The 24,920-nt window shown below is 45.8% G+C and overlaps 1 protein-coding gene across 7 annotated transcripts in view; it reads left to right on the top strand.

The window, feature by feature from the left end:
- Positions 1-24,920, top strand: part of MGLL (monoglyceride lipase) — a 175,734-nt gene that overhangs the window by 120,687 nt on the left and 30,127 nt on the right. For all 7 annotated transcript variants that reach the window (XM_077116336.1, XM_077116333.1, XM_077116339.1 and 4 more), the window contains 2 exons: positions 19,290-19,426; positions 21,053-21,163. In XM_077116336.1, the coding sequence (XP_076972451.1) occupies positions 19,290-19,426; positions 21,053-21,163 (248 nt within the window). The remainder of the gene's footprint in view (positions 1-19,289; positions 19,427-21,052; positions 21,164-24,920) is intronic.

The raw sequence follows: 24,920 nt of genomic DNA, 5'->3' as shown, positions 1-24,920 counted from the left end.
GGGAACTTTGACAGATCCTGTCTAAAGAGTGAATAGTATTAATTCTGAAAGCCAGAACTTTTGTTCAGGTGCTGCGCTTGCCAAGGGCTGGTGGAAATGTTCTTTATTTCAGGGTTGTAAGGGGGCTCCAGGGTGATGTTTTTGGAGCCAGAAGTCAAGGCAGTAACCGATAAATAAACAGAATAGCTGACAACTTGAATTAATACACAGTATTTGGTTTCTGGTCCTATCGGGACCAGAAATGTATAGTCAAATTCAATGAACACGATGAGTATCTTCCTGCATCCTGGGTAAGGAGCCAGGCCTGAGAAAAGGCTGGGAAACCTGTGTCAGAGGCTCTGAATTTGTACCAAATCACAGGTATCTCAACAAATAGCCTTACACAGGTTGCAGTGACCTTAGGAAATGTGTGGTTGGGTGCTATAGACCCAGACACAAGGGAACAACAACCTGAAGAAGGGGCAGAGGGTAAGGCAAGACTGCACAGAGGAGGTTATGTCCACAAGGGGTTTTGAAGGTTGAATAGGAGTTTGTGTAATCGGCAGAGGAGGGAGTTCTAGTCTGCCAAAGCTGCCAGAATGCAACACACTAGGAACGGAATGGCATTTTAAAAGGAGAATTTAATAAATTGCTGGTTTACAGTTCTAAGGCCACAAAAATGTCCCAATTAAAACAAGTCTATAGAAATGTCCAATCAGAGGCATCCAGGGAAAGATACCTTGGTTCAAGAAGGCTGATGACGTTCAGGGTTTCTCTCCCAAATGAGAAGGCACGTGGCTAACACGGTCAGGGCTTCTCTTGGCCGATAGGGCACATGGCGAACAGGGTGCCATCTGCTAGCTTTCTCTCTGGGTTTCCTGTTTCATGAAGCTCCCCGGGAGACCTTTTCCTTCTTCATCTCCAAAGGTCACTGGCTGGTGGACTCTCTGCTTCTTGTGGCTATGTCTTTCCTCTTTTATAGGATTCCAGTAAACTAATCAATGCCCACCCGAATGGGCGGAGACACGTCTCCACCTAATCCAGCTCAACAACCACTCTTGATTGAGTCACATCTCCAGGGAGATGATCTGATTACAGTTTCAAACATACAGTACTGAATAGGGATCAGAAGAAACGGCTGCCTTTACAAAATGGGGTTAGGATTAAAACATGGCTTTTTAGGGTTCATACATCCTTTCAAACTAGCACTAAGGGTAATTCTTCAAGCAAAGAGAGTTCAACATTGCGAAAGGACTGAGTCACCTAACAGTGAGATAAGTGGACGGAATTGTACTTCCCTTGTGGAGGACGTCAGGTTAGGACACAAGTGAGGGAGGCTTGCAAACTTTTTGTGCGCTGTGTCGAGGTGTTGGGCTGTTCTCCTAGGGAGTTATTGAACGCAGAAAGATGCCACCAGATTCATACTTTACAATGCAGAATTCAGAAGATCTGAGAATGAATTTGGGGTGTTCCTTTGAATGGCAGGTGCCTCTTCATAGTGTAGAGAGAAAACCAACCCAGGGCCACCCAACTTGTGATACCTTTCTAGAAATGAAGTTCAAACAGTCCTCCCCTTACTTTACTAGTGAGATCCATAAAGCATAATTGCCAGTTGTTCCACATTTGTTTAAAAGTACTTTTAAGGCTTGTCATTTCGGCGAACACTCGCTGAATCTTCTTCTTAATTACTCTGTATTCTGTGAAATGTCTCTGATAGGGTGGCCCCTCCCTGTGCAGAATCCTAAGTGGGCTTAAGAAAGGAGAGTGCCTGCCTCTGCCCGACCCATTTTCGGGGTCGAGTCCCCAAGGACCCGGGTTGCAGGAGCCCCTCCCTCCCCCATGATGTGATTAAGCCACCGGCTCACGGGGGCCTCCAGGCTCCTGTGCCCTGCCTGAGGTCGTGGAGTAGCTGCTTCCATTGCAGCTCCGGACCTAGGACAGTCATTGAGGAACTCAGCTAGGTGTTAGGTAGAAGCCCGGGCTCAAGGGAAGCTGAGTTTGACCTCACGACCCTTCACAGGGCCACCTGATGGAAACAATTCGTGACTCCTGCTTTCGGGGCTGGGCTGGGCTTGAGACCCTACTTCCAAAGGTTCCGTGAGCTTATGAGCTGACCTGCGGGAAACCTCTGGCTCCACACAAAACCCACTAAACCTCAGCCTCGCATTCTCATGAGTTCTCTAATGCTTGAGAGGCTGCTATGAGCCTGGCGCTTTCCAGAAGCTGGAGATACAGAGATACAGTAAGGCACCTTGCCTCTGAGGCGAGCACATTTGGCGGGACAACAGCTGTTCCATCACGCGGAGATGTGAACGTGCCATTCTGTGATAGCACCACACTGGATCGGTGAGCTCTGGGTACGTGGGGTAACGCGAGGGAGGCTTCCCAAAAGAGGAACAAGATGAGCAGATGTTCCAAGAGTGGTAAAGGTGAGGAGGAGGGCTCCAGACAGTGCATGATCATGCACCAGGTCCCCGGGCATGGACAAGAATCTTTGGGGAACAGCCTGGGTGGGTGGCTCAGTGAGGAGGTGAGTGCAGAGCTGTGAGAGGGAGGCATGCATGTGTCTTCTTCCCTTGAGCCCCAAGCCATATCTCTATACCTTCCAAAGAGCACCATCGATGGGCAGAAAAATAAAGAGATGGCCAAGAGATCACCTCATTTCTGCTAGCAGGAGAGGCAGAGAAAGTATCAGAGAGGGAGAGAAGCTTCCAGCGCAACCATCCCACTCACAAGCAGAGATGGGCCAACCGGTGCCTTCGTTTGCCAGGGAGGGCTGCTATCACAAAAACCACAGGTGAATCAGTTTAAACAAGCAATGTATTGCCTTGCTATTTTGGAGGCTGGAGGTCCAACATCAAGATTGAATCAGGCTTTCTCCAAAATCTGTTGTGTCCTAGTGATGGCTTGCTGGCAATCAACCTCTGTCTCTGTCAGGCTGTCTCCATCCCCATTTGTCTCCTCCTCACTGTATCCAAATTTCCTCTGCTTATAAGAGCTCCAGTCATATGGGAGGAAGGCAGCCCCCCCTGATTCTGAGGTCATTGAGCTATTCAGCCTCTTCCTTCTATCCCCTTCAGCGCTTGTCTGCTTCTGCTTGCAGGGAAAAGCAGCCCAGACAAGTCTCTCCAGGCTGGGACAGGCTCTGGGTGCAGCTTGTGGAAAAGTCTTGTTTGCCCTAAAGGGGCAAAGGCTGCATTGTATGTTGGGGGTGGGGGGTGGGGCGCAGACAAAGACGACACTGGAACTCAAGTGTCTTAAAATAGACTTTCTCATTTCTTAAGTTACTGCCTTAAGTTAAACCCTGAACACAAAGTCTGAGAGAAGAAAGACCAACATTTGTTGGAAACTTGTTAATGTGTAGGGTGCTTTTACTTGCTTTGTCAGCAACCCACTAGGGAAATATAATTACCCCTGTTTTAGCTGAGGAGAAAACCAAGGGTCATAGTGGCCCAAGGCCATGCAGCTGAAACATAGCAGCAGCATTTGAACCCAGATCAGATGCCTGTCTACATTCTGCCACTCTGCCAGCCAGGAGGTTTACAGAACAGAAGCAAATATATGAATGAAAACGTGGTTTTCTTTAAACTATTTTCTAACAACAAAAACAGTGGTTATCTTAGTTTCCTAGGGCTACCATTAAAAAGCACCCCAAATTTTGTACTTAAACAACAGGAATTCATTGCCTTACAGTTCTGGGGGCCAGAAGTCTGAAATCAGGGTGTCGGCAAGACTGAGCTGTCTCTGAAGTCTGGAGGGGAGCACCTCTCCATGCTTCTCCCCTGACTTGATGGCAGTCCCTAGCATTCTCTGCCTCTGTTGTCAAAAATAAAGTTTCCTCTCCATCTATCTGTTTATGTCAAATTCTCCCCTTCTTATAAGGACAGAAGTCATGTTGGATCAGGGCCCACCTTCAGCTACCGTGTCCTCATCTTAACTAATCACATCTTCAGATATCCTATCTCCAAAAAGGATACTCCCGGGACAGGGCTTAGGACTGTAAGAATTTGAGAATTTTGCCACGCAAAGGAGGACTCCAAGAGACGTTCTCTCATGCAACACGCAAGGGGTTTATTTTCCACACATGTGTGGGGCTCGCTGAACACGCAGGAACAGAGAGCCCCGAACCTAAGTCTGCAAAAGCTTTTTAAAGGGTAAGATGAGGGGGGTGGGGGTTGAGCATGGGTCACAGGTGCTGTTTTGCAAAAAAGCAGATAAGAACAGTTTTACAATAAGCATTTCTTAACAGTTTTACAACAAGTAACCTTGGCGCCAGGATTGTTTATCTTCAGCCTGATGGGGCCCATAATTCTTTTCTTTATAATTCTTAACTCACACTAAATGCATAGCCGTGAATATAAAATGACACAAATGCTTTTGCTGGATATTTCAGAAGCTAAAATATATGTAAATAGCTAAATTAAGCAGGAAAAATTAGCTACTGTTAAGCTTTATAAAATTCCCTTTTACAGGACTTGATCATGTCTCTTTTGGGGGTGTGAGGATGGGGGAGTGAGGACACAATTCAGCCCCAGAACACTGATCTGCGGTATCTGAAGAAAGCACTTGCAAATTAAGTGAATTCTGTACAACCTGGGTTGGGCCAGTGATTTACCTCATTTGGCATATTGTTGACTATCCCTTCCTTTGGTTGTTTTATATGAGATATTTTTCTGAAGTTTAGAAATGCTCCGGAAAGCTGATCTCGTGGAGCTCTGCAATTTGCCTCGAGCATTACTTGGAATCTGCCGAGCATCCTGTTGTTTTGTTACGGACTTCTAATTCCTCGATCTCCTGGCATCCTGAAAGCCTCTAATGGTGAATGACGGCCCCTCCCCACAGCTGTTGCTTGTTTATAAGCCAGAGGCACTTTCTGTTCAATGCAACTTCCATCAGAAAGATCTGGGTGAGAGGTCTGACGTTTCTGGAGGATTCTGGCAAAGCCCGAATTACCCAGAGCCCCACCATGTCACGAAAGAGAAAAGGAGTAGGAAGATATCACCCCCTGAGCATGACACCTGGGTCCGTGGCCGGCTAAAATTTCACAGAGCCGGCTTCCCTCTGTCCTCCAGTATTCAAACCACCATCCTAGAGCATGATACAAAAGGAAGCTCTTCTTGCAGGATGCCAGGAATTGTAGTGATGACACCGTTTGTCACGCTGTTTCCTCTTATTTATACAGTAGAGAGTAGGATGTTTTCAAATAAACCCTCTAAATAGGAAATCCTGAGAATGCCTTACTTTCGAAGTGCTGCACCGTTCGCAGTCTCTTTTAGTTGGTTACAGTACAAAGCATGCTCTAGCAGCCTGAAAAAAAAAAAAGAAAGAAAGAAAGAAAAAAGAAAAAAATCCGAGCTGAAATGTGTTGCCATGGCCCATATGCTGAATCCTGGCATCTTTATACCTTTTTTCAAGCTGTTGTCAATTAGTAAAGAAATTAATTTCTGCCTTTACCTCCTTTTATAAATTGGGGCTCGTGCTTTGATGGTTCTGGGAACTTGGATGGTTTTTTGTGGGTGGAGGGTAACTTGCCCCACAGCAGTGGTTGAGGAGATGAAAACATGGGGAACCGAGGACCCATGGATGGAAACGGGGACCCATTGGCAAACAGAAGATGAGGAAATGGCTTTTGTTGGGGAAAACAAACTGTTTTCCAAGCCAACAAGCTGTGATCTTGGACTTTTTGCCATATGCATGTTTAAAAAAAAAAAAGAGGAGAGGGAGGCAGAGAAGCAGAGGCTGCTGAGCCTGTAACTGTCCTTACCCTCGCACTGGGGTGGAGAATGGCCAGCACGGGGACCATCTGCGGCCCCTGTCCAACCAATGGGCCAAATCGTCTCTTTGAGTCCCCCTGCCCCGTGTTTTTGAGTCACTCTGCTTCCGCATCGTCTGCTTTGGGGACCGAATAAGGACATATTTCGGGCTGCTGGAGTGTGTCAGCGGCTGGCGGACACGCTTTATTGGAGGCAGCTACTGGTGTATGTACGTGTGTGGGGTCTTTTATTTTAAGGATGCGTTTCCTTTCATTTTGATTGGTCATTGGCCTTATTTCCTTGCGCGTTGGTGCATCTTGGACATAGTAGGAGCACAGAGAACTTTTTAAAACCATCCCTGGATTGGTATTTAAGACTGGGATATCCACATTTTAAAAGAAACAGTCAAGCCGTAGCCTAAAGTAGGAAGGAAATGTGAGAATCGTCTTTAAATAAAGCATGGGGGTGAAAGATTGAAATCAGAGAACTAGAAATGATGGCTGAAATGTGAACACGGGGCCATGGCATGAGGACAGCCGGTGGGCTGGCTTTCCGTCAGATCATTTTGGGGTGCATTCACTGTGAATCCAGCAGTCACACAGTGCTGCTTGCAGTCAGAACTTTGAAACAAGTCAATCCAAATCCCTGGATTATTTGGAGACTCAGTGTTTGGGTCACGTCTATATATATTCTATGGCTTTCTCCCTACCTAAGGGAAAGAAAAGGTTGCCTTAGAAAAGGGGGGTGGGGTGGGTATAAAAGCTGAGCTACATATGCTTCAGACCAGGAAGGAAGGGTTTTAACCTGGAAACCACGTACCCTAATGAAAAAAGGTGGGTTTGGTCACCTGCGGTTCGAAGACTTTTCCATCTGACACCTCCCGATTACGACAAGAATGTAGTGAAACCCATTTAAGGAAAGGTAGCACAGTCCTTTTGGGAATCATTTTCTGGTGATGCAAAATAAGACTGGTGAAAACACTCCTCTCTTTTGATCTAGAAGCTTGCCCTAAGAATTCCAGAAACACCTGTAAAAAGGTATTCCCTTATATAGCAAAAACAAACTAGAAGACCCTGTCAACCCTTTACAATAAGAAATAGCCACGTTAATTTTTATTTATCCCACCGCAGTCAATATAAACCACAAGGTGGGAAAGTGCATGTATCTTTTTATCCGAGGTTCAGTTAAAAATCAACTCTTAAGTCCTCAGTACCTAACAAAGGTATTTAGGAAATGTTGATTCAATTGGAAATGACCTGCTTTACAAGATTTTCTGTGGCAGCCCGGAAAAAATGCTTATGGAAGACCTGAGTTTCTTACTGACGTATGGAGGAGCTGACTTTCTCCCCACCCTGCCCCTTGTAACGGCACGTGGTGTACATTTCCTGGCATTAGCTTCGTTCCTGAGAACGGGCAGAGTAAAGCGTGGCACAGATGGCTTTGTCTTGTCTGCGAGGACCAGAGCTGGATCAGGAAGTGCCTGAGAAGGCACCATCGTCAGGACCTGCCCCCCTACCTGGCCTTCCATCCATTGGCACCTGAGCTGCGCAGACCCCCGATCCAAATTACTGCTGTCCCTGGCCACCTTGCTTCACCGGGTTAAATTACCTGCTTGCCCCCAGAACTCAGAGGTGGCACCCCTCCCACACATGGACTGCGCATCCAGAGCTCTGGGGCCTGCAGTCCTGTTTTAAGAATCTCTTTCCACATTGCACCTAGGTATCAGCCCGTATCCAGCAGGCGCTTAACAAATGCGCTGGAGAGGTGGATGCACGCATGCATGGCGCCTTTAGGGGTGCATCCGGGACCTCTAAAACCTCAAAGAGCATAAAGTAGCTAGTGCTCTCTGCATGACCGATGACGGTGGTGCAGGCTCTGGGAGAACCCTGGGAAGTTTAAAAAAGTGAAGTCTCATCCTGTTTGAGAATCACCATCAAAAATCCCAGGTGTTGCTCCCCGCCCCGAAGCTCTGCTGGAGGCCACCACCAGGACCCACTGGGAGCGTATCCTTCTCGAACTTTCTGTAGTTTTTGATATACAATATATATAACTCATAGAAAATGCTGCTGTTCTGTGGAGTTTTAAAAATGTAAATGGTTAGATAACTAAGTGTCCTAAAGCGATTTGTTGTGTTTTTTTTTTTTCTCTCAACATGGCTTAGAGGTCCTTCCTGACCCATTAGCATTGGCCATCCACTGAAATGAGATGGAGCCTTAGTAATATGTATTACTGGTTGGTGAGGGCAGGAGCATCTTTTGTTTCCTTTTGCATTTCCAGGACTAATATTTGCTGATGACTTCTCCATACCTGGCTTTGTCCTAAGTATTTTGCATTGGTTATTTCAGTCGGTCTTACCCAAGGCCTGAGAAGAGAGGCACTATCATTCAGAGCAGCCAGGAACCCTGCAGGAGGGCCTGGCCGAGGTGGAGCCTGAATCTGACCCAAAGATATCTCATTCCAGAGTCTACCCGCTTAAACCTCCCCTCAACTTCTGCCCAGATGCTCTCCTGGTTTATTTGTTTTTATCCCCAGATGGTTACCTTGACCACCTATCACTTCTGGAATCAGAAATGACACAGCATGGAGTATTTTAAATGCAGGCAAATGAATGAGGAGTCTGTCCTCACTGCATACTGGCCCTCCTGAATAGAAAGTATTTTCAGCGCCATCAAGAAGAGCCTTCTGCATCGATGGACAGGTTTGCTCTCTGAGCTGTCCAAAAGAGTAGCCACCGGCCAGGTGTGACTGTTGAGTACCTGAAATGTGGCCAGTGAGACCAAAGAGCCGAATTGTCCATATTTCATATTTTTATGGAAGTAAGGATAACGTCAGAAGTGCTTCACGACACTTCTGGTGTCTGGTGGCTGGCAGCTGCCGTATCGGACAGGGCAGATTGGAAGCCACCCCTTTAGCTGCAGACTGTGGAGCGGACTGTGGCATAAGGGGCCCTGTGCCTGCTTCATGTGCCTTCTTGAGCCAGACTGCCATTCCGCCTGCCCAGTCCAGCGTACTCCCGCACGGCCTCTCCCTTTGCCTTCTCCGTAATTCTAAGCTCCCCAGGACCGAGCGGGACCCAGCCATCCTCTCCCCCGTTACCATGAGGGACCCACAATTCTCAAATGTGATCCAGGAAGCAAGGCCTCCTGGGATACAGCTTGCTTCTGCGTTTGCTTGAGGAGTTTGCTTGGCTGAAAAATTTAGATCACTGTTCTCACCTTCCAGGAATCATGGAACCCTTCTGACGTTATTCTTACTCATTAGCGTCTTATTCCGGTCTGCTGTATGTTACTACCTCCCGAAGGCCAGTGCAGCATAATTTTGTGTTAAGAAACAGAAGGTCCCTTCATCATCTCCTGGAGTTTGTCAGGAACATTCTGGAGTTGCAAATGGCATGGGCAGCCTCACACATCTCTGACTTTGAGGTCCGGTGCAGATTCTGCTTTGGATCCCAGTCCCTGCCTTAATGGCACTTATAGAGTGCTTGCTGTGTGCTACCCTCTATGTGGGCCCCCTGACACCCATACTCTCATTCCATCCTCCAAAAACTCAACGGTGTAGCTTTGTGTCATTATCCTGCATTGCAAGGGAGGGAGCTGAGCCTCCAGGAGAGGCCGTCACTTGCCCACATTCCCACAATGGTGGGGCTGGCAGGAAAAACCTCCAACATGGACCTCTGTCCCACCTTTCCCATCAGCTCCCTGACCCTCTTCTCCTTGTCTTTAAATTGGGAGAGTGACTCTAACCTCCCAGTTTGGGTTGTTATTATCAATTTGATTATCAAAGAGCATGGAGTAGCCAGGTCTGATGGCCAGGTAGACAGTAAGTGCTTAATAAATGAGTTTCTTGGGATCTTTATAACATATTAGTTGAAACTGATTTGGCATTGGTGTCCATTTGTTCAATGATTCGTTCACTTACATATGTTTAAGGGGCCCTCGGCAGGTATAAATGGGAAAGCTCTTCCCTTTGTTGGAGGGAAGCCTGAAATCTGGAGGGCAGGAAGAGTCGTTCCCCATCTAGTGTTTGCTCTACAGCCAGATTCATTTTCTGTGGTTGGAAAAATGCTGATCCACCTCCTGCCTTTTCTGAAAGCTCCAGGATTCTGACTTTAGATGTTTTTAGTTGCTTGCATTCTTGAAGCTTTCCGAAAGTTCCACTTCTTAAATAATTAAAAACATAACGTCTCACATCCTAGAGTAATGAATCTGCATTTCTTCTTAAAGTGCTTAGCTTTACCATGTGCAATCATCTCTATTTTTTTAGAAGTTACAGTTAAGTACAATTTCAACAGAAGTTAAACTTGTATCTGTATTTTTATTCTGTTTTACCAACTCTAATCTTCAAATGACTGTAATAGCATAACTTGAGAACTTGGGAAAAAGTGGTCTGTTACCTGTTAAACCTGGTAATTTTTAATTTGAAGGAAACTGAGCTGGAAGGTAATTTAAGGCTTCTCTGTAAGGAAGGTTGCAGACCAAGAAAGAGAAAATGCTTTTAGGTGTGAGAAATATAGGTTAGAACTGTAGAAGAATCCCTGATTGTGGAGAATGCTGAACACCAAGATAATTTATTAATTCATGAAATTTCTCCTCTGAAACTATAAAAGAGAAGGGTATGCAACCAAGGAGATGGAAACTAGCCTTTGTCCAAAACCTGTTGTACTCCAGGTGTGTTCTGCTCTTTCATTTATTCTCCCAACACCCCTCTGAAATGTGGCACTGTCTTCCCATTTTACAGACAGGGAAACTCAGGCTCAAAAGGAAGAAGTAGACACTAGCTTGAATTTTGTGTTTTTATTCCCTTGCTTTTTTATTTTATGTTTTTAGCACATGCGTATGGGTCTCTAAAAATATAATGTTTGGGTTTGCCTGTTTATTAGCATTATCAAATGGCATCCTACTGAGTGTAACCTCTGACAACTTGCTTTTTCACATTACAGTTTGTGTCTAAGGTTCATCCATGTCACTACCTGCCACTTTGGTTTATTCATTTTTCACTGCTACATAATAGTCCATTCTGCTACAATGCATCCGTTCTCCAGTTGATGGACCTTTGTCCCATTTTTCTTTTTTGCCATAACACCAGGGCCACTATGAATAATCTTCTGCCTCTCTCCTGGGCACATACACTAGAATTTCTCTGTGCATAGACCTCAGGGTGGAATTGTTGGGTTGTTGAGTATGGAATTTCCGTCTTACAAGATCTCAAATTGTTTTTCCAAAGCAGTGTCCCCGTTTCTCACCCACCTGCTTTACACATGAATTTGTGACTTGCTTGTCTTAAGAGTAGAAGGCAGGACTAAATCAAGGGTTCCCTGCAGCTTCTAAAGCAACAATTCCTTCTACTTTCCTGCCCATCCACTGTGTTTTTCATTCCTCCTTTTGGCTTCAGTGAGCCACAGTTCTCACACCTGGGTTTGGCTCCTTCTCTGTCCAGTCATGTCATTTCTTGAGTCCAGAGGCTTCCCTGTGACCCTCTGTTCCATTGACCTTAACCGTGTGTTTTGCAAGAGTTTTCTCCTCACATTTCCTAAGCCTCCTGTGGGTTAGCTGGGAACTCAAGGTCAATACCATAATTATGGTGGAGGAAGGGTTCTGTTCTCTTAAAAGACCGAGGTTCCAGGGAAACTGGTGGCAGCTCCAGAACCTCCCCCCCATCCAGCCCTGTCCCTCACCTCTCACTGTCTGCATGACCCAGGGATGAGGGGTCCCCACGAAGACCACGAAAGGATGTATATGTCAGGCTAGAGTGGACAGCTTCACCAACCTGTTAAAGAGCTCATTGTTCTTTGGATCTCTCCATCCAGGTGGTGTTGAGTTGGGATAAAACCAAGAAAAGAGTCTTTTTCCCAAAATTAGTTCTTCCATCTTCTGATAGATTGTTTCTCTGGTTGAGTGAGTGAATCCACAAAGGCCACCTCGGAGGATAAGGACAACGTAGTTTTCCTGGCACCTCCAAAGAAGCAGTGTGGGAAGTGAGGAGCAAGCTCTGATTGCAAAAGGTAACCCAGTTAGGAGTTAGGAAAATGAAGCCATGGGCACCCTCTGCAGACCTCCTCAACGGAGAAGACCGTGGTGGATGCTTTTGCAGGGAAGATGGCAAAATCGGAAGCTAGGTGTCCTGATTTCTTGTGGAAACCTTCTGCCGTTCTAGACTTTCCTGGTTGGCAGATTCATCTTTTAGAAGATAGAAGAACTGATAAGGAAAAAGACTAGGCTGGTTTTAATACCTGTATTCATTTGCTGCCTTTTAAATAATACTTGCTGTGTTGTTTCCTTGATTATACAAGCAATATCTGGTCCACATCTGGGAGGGAAAAAAGACAGAGAAGCATCAAGACAGCCGCAGAGTATGGGACTAAGCTGGGGAGCCCCAGAATTAGACCTCCCCAGTTCAGATTCTGGAATCACCTCAGTAAGGCCACATGCAGAGTTCTTGACTTCTTGACTTCCTTGCAGTTCCCTCGTTAGCAAGGAAAGAAGCCAGTGCTGCCTGGAGTCTGCAGAGCCAAAGGCCAATCTTCTCCAATCTTTGTATTAGGACCACACCCCTCTGTTGTATCTGTTTTCTGGTTGGAGATAAGACTAGGGGAGGGTTTTCTTGGCAGATGTTTAGGATCATCTCTGATGCAACTTCTCATCACCCACCCACCCCCCAGGGGCCCCCTCCACATTCTGCAGCTCTCACCATCCACTCTGAGGCAACACTCTCAACTCCTGACTCCTACTAGCCTCTGCAATGGCCGCTCTGGGGTCCTTCCAACCCAGGGAGATCCCTAGAGTTGGTGGACAAAGCTTTTGACAAGACTGCCCATGGTTGAGGAGAATGCAGTAACGAAGGCACATTTTCAAAAATGCACATGCCCAGCGGGCCACGGTGGCTCAGCAGGCAGAATTCTCACCTGCTATGTGGAAGACCCGGGTTTGATTCCCGGTGCCTGCCCATGTTTAAAAAAAAAAAGATGTTTTTAGGTTAAGGTGATTTGAGGTGCATGAGTAGTTCAGTGGTTCGAGTGTCTGCCTTCCATGCAGGAGACCTGGGTTCGATTTCCGGACCATGCACCAAAAAAAATACAGATGCCACTCTTGGGCCTAAAACCCTCCCCAGACTCTCCTATCACTCTGGGTGAAGCCTGGCCTCCTTTGTGGGACTGGACCCCATGGCCTGATTGGTTTGCCCAAGGTCAGGCTCCCCTTCCAAGATACCACCCTCCCTTCCACCTCAGGACCTCTTTCTGTGCTGTGCTATCCCCAGTGGCTGAAATGTCCCTCTCCTTCCCCCAGCCTCCCTTGGATCTTGCAACTCTTCCGTCTCTGCTCATAAGACATTTCCTCAAGGCTAGCCCTTCGGTCTCCCAGAGTTTCATTTTTTTACATCTGTGAAATGCACACGCATGTACAAGGAGCATGCACGTGGAGAACAAAGAGCGTGCAGAGGGAACCTGCAAGCTCATAGAGATGTTTTGTGGTGAACTGCTGCTGTCTGCTGCAATTAATTCCAGCGCTCATCCCTTCCCCTTCGTACTCCATTCTCTGGTATCTGTGAAAGCTCCAAAAAGGACACTCCCCAGCAGCCCCCTTGTTTTCCCTCATCTGCAGCTTCGCTAAAGAGCCACGCCATATAGCAAGTGTGAATTTGTCTCGTCGGGAGCTGCCCAGCCCTGTTATTCCCCAAACACACCTCAGGTGTGAGCAGCTTCCCAGCACACGGTCCCCGCGGTCCCATGACTAGGTTTTCACAGCAGGCTCTTTATTCTATAAAGGACTTGGCTTTTCTCACTCCTTCAGCTTCCTAGTGTCCTGCTCAGCTGCCTGGGTTTTGCCCCAAGCCACGGTGGTTAAGAAGCTGGCTTTGGAGTCAAAAGCCTGTACTCAAGCCCCTGTCCATCCTCCAACCAGCTGAGGGGCCGAGAGCAACCAGGTATCTAATCTCTCCCAGTTTTCTCAGCTAGAAAATGGGGAAAGAATCCCTAACTCACAGAATCACCAAGATCAAGTGAGATAAACCCTGGGAAGAGGGCTTATGCGAATTGTAAACTTGCGCTAAAGTATCAGGTGGGATTACTACTGCTTTGTAATGCTTTATTTCCTTTTAAGGAAAAGGCTGTATTTTCTCCCAGCTTCTATAAGAAGAGGAATGTCAAGTAGATCTGGTTCCCTGAGAAAAGAGAAGTGGAATTACCAGGATCATCAGCTTTCTGGATCCTTCCGGGGATCTCCTTTTTGCATATGGTAGTAGCAGGGAAAGTTATTCTCAGGTACAAATATTTTTTGTGATACAAAAAGACTGGGATGATTTAACCAATTAACAAGTAATCATTAAGTGCTTACTTTGTGTCAAATACAATGCTAGAGGAATCAAGGTAAACAAAATTAAAAATACTTTGGATTGAGGTCTATGGAGCAAGGTTCTTCAAAACAAAAGGAAGGAAAAGAAAAATTTTAACTGCACATGCAGAATTATTGCTTAGTAGACTCAGTGTACATGATGGGAAAGGGAATTCACGTCAGCTGTGGCTGCGGTGAGGGTGTTGAATCTCTTTGGCAAGTGGCAGTTATAGAAATGTTGCCTTCGATCCATTTGAACAAATAATTATCAAGCGCCGACCCTCTGCCAGGTCTGTGCAAGGGGTCCTAGGGAATATACAGATGAATAAAATATTATCCTTGCTCTCGAGAACAGCACTAGCAAATATGGGCCAGAAGACTCACGTGTAGAAACTCCTCCCGTGCCCAGGGCAGGCATCACTAATCGCTCCCAGCACTCATTTCTCCCAAGTCCAGTCAGTCTCAACCTTAGAAGCCCCAACAGCCCAGGGGGAGCCTCTCCCCACCAATCAGAGTTGCTGTCACCCTGGCTGTAGAGCCCTTAGTCTGTGTGTGTGTGTGTGTGTGTGGGGGGTCAGTGGTGCCAGAACAGAGATGGAGAGAAGAACTCTAATTCTACTCATGTGTGATGAAGACGCAACATGCTTTGGGGATATGAGGGGGGAAAAAAGCTGCATCTTGCCTTGAGGGTGATTTTTTAAAAGATAAGTTTCCTTGCTCCCCACTACGTGGCACAAGCCATTCAGGGATGAATGTCTCCATGACAACATGGGGTGTGAATCTCAGTGGTGTGTCTGTCCCTTGCACCATAGGATGACAACGCCTTCCTGACCGAAATGGGGAAAAGAGGTGTAATAAAATAAGGCCTCAGTGGCCAAGAGAGGTCAATTAGAGTCAAGAGTTTATTCTGGAGGCTGGTCTTCTGCAAGCTTCCGTTGATAGTGCTAATTGCCATGGTTTGTTAAACCCCAACCAACATCACTCCTGTTAACTCTTAATAACACCAAGGGCTTGAACTGAAATTCTATAAAAGTTTCATGCACTCGGTTTGCCTTCTGTGAACATATAATTCCCAGAGGGTTCCTGGGTCAGGTAAATCCTGAAACCTGGAGGGACCAGCCTCTCCAAGATTATCAATTAATCGTATCCCCTTATCTGTTAGTGTGGACACCCCTTCTCAACACGAAAAAGTCAGAACAGGCATTGCCTACCAATCCTTATAGATTAGGACAGGTAAAGGAGGTGGAGGTATAACAGAGAAAATGGGAATTAACAAATGAGAGTGGCTGCTGGATTACTACATTAATATTCCTTCTAGCCTCCAGTGTTTTGGAGCAGCTAGAAGAAAAAAATCTGAGATGATGGAATGGTAGGAATTTGTTCTATAACTACTTGTTGAAATGTGCTTTGAAAATTACTGCTTTTTTCTTTCTTTGCTTTGTATATATGCTGTATTTACCATAAAAAACTGTTTAAAAAATAAGTTTCCTCACTCTGCCTATTAGAAGGGTGTAGAAGCCTTGGCACCCCACTCGTGCTAAGTACCCCCAAGATTTAAATCCTGGTTTCTAAACAACATTCCATGCCAAAAAGAACTGAGGCTCCTTGGAGAAGGGCTCAATTCCAGGTCTGGGGCAGGGAGAATGTAAGGTGAGGCTGGAATACTTGGCCAGAAAGCAAAGAAGTGCCTAGCAATCAGTGGGGACATAGAAGCAAGCTAAATGGCACCATGGGGGTGGGGTGTGGATGTGGGAAGCAAACAGAGTCAGAATATAGGACATTTTACTGGCCTGGCCTATTTAAAGTAAAAGTGAAGGGAGCATTCTAGATTAAAAGAGACTGAAGAAACCCAACAACCAAATGCATTGTATGAACTTTGTATCCTGCTTCTACAAAGCCAGCTATAAAATATTTGTAGACAATTGGGAAATTTGAATTTTGGATAAGTATTACACAATATCAGGAAACTATTGCTAACTTCCTTAGGTATGAAAATAGGACTGTAGTTTCGAGAAGAATGTCGTTTTCTTAGGAAACATACACTGAGGCATTTAGGGTGAAGTGTCATGAGAGTTATAACTTACTCTTTTAAAACTTTTTAGTTGGCGCCTGCCTGCCTTACTGGAGACCGGGGTTCGATTCCCTGTGCCTGCACACACACACACAAAATAACTCTTTAGTTGGAAAGAATTTCCAGTTTGCGAAAAGAGTGCAACTGGTACAAAGAACCTTTATCCAGTTTTGCCAATTGTTAAAATTTACAACTTACATATAAACCATTCAGCAATCTTTCTATTTATGAATGTGTATATTTGTAAAGCAAATAAAACATTAACAGTTGAATAAAGACAGTAGGTGTGCAAGTGTTTATTGTAGTAATCTTTCAATATTTTGCATGTCCATCGTATAAAGTTGGAGAGGAAAGGAACCAGGAAGGAGCTGTCTTTCAGATGTTGAAATATCTCCAGAACGCACTGTCAAGTGAAAAAAAGCAAAATGCACTGTAACTGACTTTCTATTTAAGCAAGGGGCAAAATTAAAGGCGTATGTTTGCATTTGCTTATAAAGAAACACTGGAAGGAGATAGGATAGGCTGAGAGAAGAACTTCATGAGAGACAGGAATGGACATGGGAAAGGGACTTCTTAATATATGCCTTTTTATATCACTTTGATTTTTGAACCAGGTGAATGAAGCCTTTTCAAAATGCAGTTTATAAAATTAAAATGAATGAATGGATGAATAAATGGCAGATAAAATCTGCCAGCAAAGACGAGTCAGAGAGGTAAGAAGAGAAGCAAGGAAGTCCATTTCTGTGGGAACCACATTACAGTGTAAGAAAGTAAAGGCCATTCACCAGATGTGGCCAGTAGCTGAGTGGAGAGGGTGGATTAGCATTACTCACAGTAGCCAAAAGGTGGCAACAACCTGAGTGTCCATTGACAGATATAGGATTAACAAAATGTGGGCTGTCCAGCTATGATGGAATATTACTCAGCCATAAAAAGGAACAGAGTTCTGTGCAGGCTGCAATATGAATGGACCTTGAAAACGTGATGCTAAGTTAAAGTCACTAGACATGAAAGGACAGCTATTGTGTAATTCCTCTTATATGAAATATCTACAATAAACAAATCCATGGAGATAAAAAAGTAGATTAGAGGTTATCAGAGGCCGGAGGAGAATAAGGTGCTATTGCTTTAATGGATACAAAGTTTCTGTTTGGGGTTTGGACAAGATTTCTGTAGTGATGGTAGCACAACATTATAATTGTAACTAATGCGCTGAATTGGACACTTAAAAATAGTTAAAATGACAAATGTGTGTATACATTTGTCACCGCAATGTAAGTTTCAGGAAAATAATAAAATAATTTAAATAAAGAGTAAGGGGGAAGGGAGAAAGAAGATAGTGGTGGGAAGGCTGGAGGATAAAGGATGACTTTTCCCCCGGAGCAGAATTTGAGCTGGGAAGGGGAGGGAAAAGAATGGGGCCAGTAGAGAGGAGGAAAGTGGAAGGAAAGAGCTGGGCCAGGAGTGACTGAATCAGAAAGAGTCCACCTTGATTAACAGGAAACGAAAAACAAACAAACAAAACCTCAAAACACAGCCAAAAAAAAAAAGCAGGGGCTGTGGCTGTTGGATGCTTCCGAGGTGGTGGGGGCAGGTTGAAGGGGGTCATCTTGGGTGGTTCCCATGTTTCCAGAAGAAAAGGTTGGCATCATCCACTTGGAGTCACGAGGTAGGTTTACAGGCTTTGGGTGAATGGAGACATTTAGAAGAGATGCTGGGATGAGCCTGTTTGGGGACCACGTAGATGCGAAGAAGTTATGGGTTGTTAAGTGGCCCCAGTGTTGTCCAGTTTAGACATTCATGTCCGCCCAACCCTCAGGGCCTCAGACTGGAGAGAGATGGCTCATGGGGGCCATTCCAGAGCAGTTCATGGTCAGTTGTCTGAGGGGACAAGGCAATCGAGGCACCACTGAGTGGTACTGCAGCTGGGTAGGGCTGTCAGAGAGACGAGGTGGGGCTGGTCAGCTGGGACGATGGGTGAGCATCACGGGCTCAGGGTCCAGATGGGTGGGGGGAGTCAGGAGGGGCAAGACAGCTGGAAGTATAGGAGTTTGTGGTCAGAAAAAGAGTCCCAGAGTTTGAGGTGCTGGCAGCCAATCAGTTCCAAGCCACAACCAGCCTGTACTCTTTTTTTATGTGTAAATGGAACATTATTATCGTAATAGCTTCCTCCCTGAGGTGGCATGAGGCTTAATGAATAACACTTCAAGACCTCGGCAGGGAGGGTTCTGGGCAGGGGTGCTCTTGCTGTGCGGGTCCCAGTTCTCTGTGAGCTCTTTCTTTTTGCAGTTTTAAAACCATCACACTGGCTGCTTTCAGCCGGCATATGGAAGAAGCAGCCAGCTCCCTGTTTCTATAGCGACTGATGTGCTTCAAAGAGGGAAAAAAGCGGAGGGACGCTGAGAAATTAACAAAGGGGAAATGCACAGCACAGATATGCCACATATATATTTTCACAAATCCAGGAGGGACAAAAGGACCTAGTTTTATTGCAACTGAGAAGGTTTGCAGCAAACACACTTGACTATTTTATATTGTTATACTTTGCGTTTTGTCATGTTATATTTACTTTTTATTTTATTATGTTTGTCACATTCGCCTAAAGCTATAAAGTGAGGGTTGTCAGGATGCAGCACTCTTCCTGGTGAAATGCTAATACTAGGAAACAATTGTGAGGATAAAGGAACGGGGAGAACCCAGGAAAATTCCAGGCCTCATTAGTCTTACTCTTAGTCACTTGGCAGAAAATCAGCATGCCAAGGCTCTCTCTGTGCCTGTCATTTCTTTCTTCCTTGGAGACTGCTGCAAGGAAGGCATCATGGCTTTGCAGTATATACATCCTGGCTCATGACTTCCTAGCTGTGTGACCTCGGACAAGTGCCTTAACCACCCTGTGTCCCCAATTTCCTCATCTGTAAAATAGAGAGAAAAATCCCAACTCTCAGGAGTGATAAGAAACCACTGAGCTGGGGGGCGGTGCAACGGTGGCTCAGCAGGCAGAATTCTCGCCTACCTAGCCAGAGACCCAGGTTCAATTCCTGGAGCCTGCCCATGCCAAAGAAACAACAACAAACAAACCAACATAAAACCCAAGCTGGGGCGTGCGGTCACCATCCTGGTAACTCTGACGTCCTCTCTTTGTCTTCCATACCCTCCCAGTTGGCCACGGACAGAGCGAAGGGGAGAGGATGGTAGTATCTGACTTCCATGTTTTCATCAGGGATGCGTTACAGCACGTGGACACCGTGCAGAAAAAGTACCCCGGGCTCCCCGTCTTCCTCCTGGGCCACTCCATGGTAAGTGCCCCACAGAAGACCCAATTCAAAAGCCTTCTCTTCAGGTCTCTGGGTTCCAACAACTTTCCCCAGGGTGATTCCTTTCTGCATCTCCAAAGGCCTGGGCTGAGCTGCTAGTACTGAAATGAGGCACGCTGAGCTGCTTGGGCTGTGCTACATTGAGCTCTCTCATTTAAGCACCAGCCAATTAAGTCAGATGTCATTCATTGCAGCAGACATGCCTCCTAGCCGACTGCAGGTATAATCAGCAACAGATGAGGTTCATGTACCACTGGCTCATGTTCACAGCAACAGAATTAGGTACCTTCACCTGGCCAAGTTGACAACTGGACCTATCTACCACAATGGCCAAGGGGAGCCCTGCCTCCGTGGAGCTGGCCTGGCACCTCTCTCTCTGTGAGTTCCCAGGCACTTCAGTGCTTAGGAAACAGGCCAGGTTCAGAGGCCTGGAGACGGACCCAGAGTGGGGCTAGAGCAGGGCTGTTCACTCCTCCTTAAGGTTCAGGACACATCAGACCTGCTGGGAAACTGATCTTTTTTATTTTTTATTTTCCATTTCCTAAACCCCTTGGGCTCTCGGGGCTATTTCCTTGGGAGGCTAAAGTGGTCCCTGGAGAGCCACTTCTCATCATCAGTTAGTGAGATCCCCTGAAATGCACCATAACCCGGTTGCAGAGTTGTTCCCTATCAATGGGAGGTGAGGACCTTGCTAAAAGGATCCCTTGTGGAAATGGTTCCCTAAAAGTGATTCTGGGCAGTGCAACACTGGCTCAGTGGCAGAGTTCACGCCTGCCATGCTGGAGACCTGGGTTCGATTCCTGGAGCCTGCCCATGCCCCCAAAAATAGGAAATAAAAAAGTGATTCAAATGTATTCAAAGCAAACAAACAAACAAAACAAGGTCTCAGAATCAGCTAAGTGTAATCTTTAAATCTGGGGGCCCTTCAACTGGCAGCCCCGGGGTGGAATGTCCCGACGGAAAAGCTGGCTGGCTGACAGTGTTTGCAGCTACTTAGATTTTCATGGATGTATAAGATGCCAACTCTTTTAATGGTGGTCTGGCTCCTTTCCTTCATTTCTATCTCCCACGCAGCCCTGTAAGCATTTGAGAAGCATCTGAGATTTCAAGCCTTGGTTTAACTTACCTTCCAGCATCAGCATTGTCCACTTTCGCTAAGTATTTTTTCTTAGACCCTAAATTTCTGGACTCTTTACTGAACCAGGTAAAAATCTAACAACCTCTTTTTTATGATCAGGTTACTGAAGGGAAAAAGATAAAAACACATTAAAATTGAGGAAATGGATGAATTGTGGGTGGGGGAGGGCTGCCAGTTTGGGGTTTTCAAGGAAGCAGGAATGTGTTATTATTTAACTCGCGGCCCACCGACAGGAACCTTATGTATCTCTCTCTGCAACGCTTGCTGTTGGAAAACCCGGGGGGGGGGGGCGGAATTTGTAATAAAATAATTGCAGATCGAGTGTATCCAGCAGTTGATGGTTTCCATCCGAGGTTGTTCAAGGCTTTCTGCCAGGAGTGCAGTTTGGGAGCATCTTCCTCATCGCGTTCATTGCACATCCGTGCTGCGGTTTCTGGAACGCAGCGACTCTGCCTGTTTTGCTTTTGCAGGGAGGAGCCATCGCGATTCTCACGGCCGCAGAGAGGCCAGGCCATTTCTCGGGTATGATCCTCATTTCGCCTTTGGTTCTCGCCAATCCTGAGTCGGCAACGACTTTCAAGGTAAAAGGCCATCTGGTTCTGGGGAACTCCAGGTTCCCTGGGGCCGCTGAGTATCCATTTATAGCCAGAATCTGGGGACGAAGGGGCCAAAGTTTCCTTGACTATTCAAGAACCTATGTTAAGATCTGGACAAATCTCAAATGTGGTTGCCATTGGGGTTCTCAAATTTCTTAAGTCACATGCATTTTTGGGGGACGGGGAAGGAGGGTTGGGGGAAGATTTCTTGGTTGGTTGGTTTGTCTGTTTTTTGTAGAAGACAAAAAAAGAGACTTCCTGTTTGTGAGTGCTTTATAGCTCGGCTTTAAAAGGAATAAAGGTTCCACATATTATTAACCCAGGAAAGTAGCCTTCCTTGGTGAAGGAGTCAAATGCAAGGCTTGAGCTGTTTTTCATCAGATATTTGCCAACCTCAGAAAAAGAAAAAAAGAAAGAAGAGTAAATGGAATGAATTCTAGGTCGTGAAGATAGCATTTCTGGCAAGCCACTTTTTCATAATTGCCACATAGTCTGTATTCATTGTAACTACGTAACGCTGCTCCTTCCTGAGCCCTTTCACCTCCAGTTCTGCCCGACACATTCATTTTGTTTTTCTGGTTATGATGTTACACAGTGGCACACGCGAATGGAGCACAGTTTTGGTGCCCGGCTTTCAGCTCCTTTAACAAGGCATGTGAGCAGGCAAGTTAACAACTAGAAGTAGAACACAAACACAAAACCTTCTACCCCTGACAGAGGGGCTGCAGCCAAGTGTACTTTGCTAGCGTGCTGAATTGTGTAGGTGAAGTATCGACGGCTTTTCGAAATAGGCCCATTTCTGAGGGGTGTGAGGTTTAAGAGAGACACCCACTTGAAATGTGGAGGGGCCTGGGCCAAAGAGAAAGGTGGAATTGCCAGGGTTCAGTAACCAGAGAGTTTAACCAGAGCACAGTTGTTTATTTAACCAGCTGAAAAAGAGAGAGGGATCCCTCCTTTGAATTCCCTTCTGTTTAAAGGTATCACCACTGACTTACTGAAGTCAGTTCACTCTCAGTTATTTTCGGGGTGATGTACAGGCAGCAGTACCACCCCAGAGCCAGCCTGCCTCAATTGCGAGGGTCCCTCACGTGAAAGTTTACTTCTGTTTGTGTGTGTGTGTGTCTGTTTTATTTATTTTATTTATCAGAAAAATTGTGGGTTAGGCTACTTTTTAATCATGTAAATGTGCAAGAGGAGCCTTGGCTTCCTTCACTTCCCCCATAATGGCTGTGATTATATAATGTAAAGTGAAATCATTCCAGGGCTCCTCTCTAAGTAGAGTAAATAAGATTGGGGGAGTTGCCTCTAAGTCAGTGTGCTTTGATTTATGGACATTTAGAATGTTCCATGAGTGCCAGGACTGTGCTGTGCTTTTTCATTCACTGCCTCACACAGCCCCTAGCATCACCCTCGGAACAGGTCACATCTCGCGTGTTCATTAGGATGGAAAACTGAGAAGGAATGAGGGAGTGCAAGGGCCTGCCAGGACCACGCTTGTGTGATGGTTTTAAATCCACTCTCCACTTAGAAAGCTTCCCTGTAGAAGAAAACGGGTATTTTCTGCAATAGATGTTTTCCCTTACATGAAAAGCCAGAGACCCTGGGGCCATTCAGATAAAACAGGGGGAGGGGGATGCTGGCGGCTGGGCCTGGAGGCAAAGCCAGCGAAATTTCTTCCCAGAATCCTCTGGGGCTCCACGCGTAACTTCTGGGCAAGGCCACCAACATGACCTTTCAAAGCCTTGTGCTAATAGATCACCTTGTCAAATCAGGAGCCAGCTGTCCCTGGGGGAGCACAAGTCTCACCTTATTAACCAAGACAAATTAGGTTTTCCTCTGCCCTCAGACCTCTGAGAATACATCCTCCCCACCCTGAAATCTGTTGCTGCTCATGAATCTTTGACAGTTTTGGCTGACAGAGTCTACAGTTCATGAGCTCAGTCCATTCCCAGGACTTCTCAGTTTCCTCCACTGATAGTCTAGTCTGGCCTGACAATCTTCCTGAAAGAGTCTTAACATCTTTTTTTTTTTAAATTTTACTTTAATTTGAAATACTGGATTCAAAATTCAAAAGGGGAAAAAGGATGTATAGTGAAAAGTTCCCTTCACCAGCTGGAGGGTGGGGATGGACAGGCACTATTTACCAGCTTCTCGATTATCCTTCCAGATTTCGTTCATTGCATCGACGGAAAATAGAGACACAATGGTTTTGGTTGGTTTGTTGGTTTGTTGGTTGGTCTTTGGGAAGGTGGAGGGTTTTGGTTTTGTCGTTTTGCTCAGCGGTGTCTCTTGGAGCTTGTTGCCTCACACACGTCTGGGGAAGATGTGGTTTAGTTAAGGAAGGTTCCCTGCTGATCGACCTTTGAGTAAACCAATTGGTGATGTTTAGAAACCTCAAAGATGGGAATAATTCTTACAGATTGTCTCTTCCCTCCTGTTTTATGGGTGAGAAAGGCCCAGCAGAGAAGGGGAGGTGAGCAGCAGGTCAAATCCTGGTTCTCATGACTTCTTGTCCAGGGCTTGTTCATAAAACTGTCCAACAGTTGGCTGTATAGCAATCCCGAGTTCCCTAAAGTGGGCAACAGCAGGTCCCCAAGCCTTTGAGTACTTACAGGAATGTGGAAGATGATCGTATCTACTCCTTTCCCCTGGCCGAACGTCCTCCACCCGCCTAAATCTTCCACACATCTGGTTCTTACATAGATGGTCTGTTTTCTAATGAGCTGGGATATATTTAGCTTGGAGAAGAAACAATGAGGACAGAGGCTTTTGGCCCCCAAACACTGTGCCAAGTGCGTGGTTTCACAAAGCAAATCACAGCAGCAGAAATTGAGAAACAAAAAATGCAATTCAATTTGGTTAGATTAAATTTTGGCCGCTTATTCTTTCTTTCTGGGAAAGCTCATTCTTTCCCAGAAGATTCCAGGAGTGCAGAGAGGGGAGAAGGGAGCGGCCTTCTCCCTGGGACTCGAGTGCCTGGCTAGGGGTGGGACACACATGGCATCATCCCATCTTTGAGACCACCCTGCAAGTGGAGACAAATCCTTCCCAATTTACTGATAAGGAAATGATGCCTCCTGTCTTGCTCCACAAACCTTAAGCGCCAGCTGAGGCCTGTGACCACAGCAGGCTGTTCCCTTTTACCCTGCAACGTGTCCAAGTTCAGCTTCCCTTAACTTTACCCCACTTCCCATCTGATTGTTACCGGCTTGTTTTAATCACTAGAATCCAGAAGGCCCTTGTGGAGGCAAACTGGGGTAGGGACGAGAAGGCAGGAAATGGGGTGGGGGTGTGGGTGAAGAATTGTCACTCTTTCGAACTTCAGATAAATTTAAACTCAGGAGCCTGGGGACTTAGCCATGATCATGAACTAGCCCACTTGGCAGCAACACTGAGCCATAATTTAACTAATTTCCCTCTCACCTATAGGTGCCCACTGTTTACTAGCCAGGGGTTCAGATTCTAGATACTTGGGAAATCTTAAGATTCCAGGAAGGTTTTTATCTATGGTATGGACAGATGAGTAAAAACTGTGGATTAAAAATAAATAAATAATAGGGGGAACAAATGTTAAAGTAAATTGAGTAGACTGCAATGCTAGTGATCAATGAGAGGAAGTGGTAAGGGGTATAGAAAAAAAATAGGGGGAACAAAGGTTAAAATATATTGGGTAGGTGGAAATACTAGTGGTCAATGAAAAGGAGGGATAAGGGGTATGGGATGTATGAGATTTTTTTTCTTT

Source organism: Tamandua tetradactyla, chromosome 9 (genome assembly GCF_023851605.1).
Source record: "Tamandua tetradactyla isolate mTamTet1 chromosome 9, mTamTet1.pri, whole genome shotgun sequence".
Lineage (NCBI taxonomy): Eukaryota > Metazoa > Chordata > Mammalia > Pilosa > Myrmecophagidae > Tamandua > Tamandua tetradactyla.
This window is presented reverse-complemented; position numbering and strand designations above follow the sequence as displayed.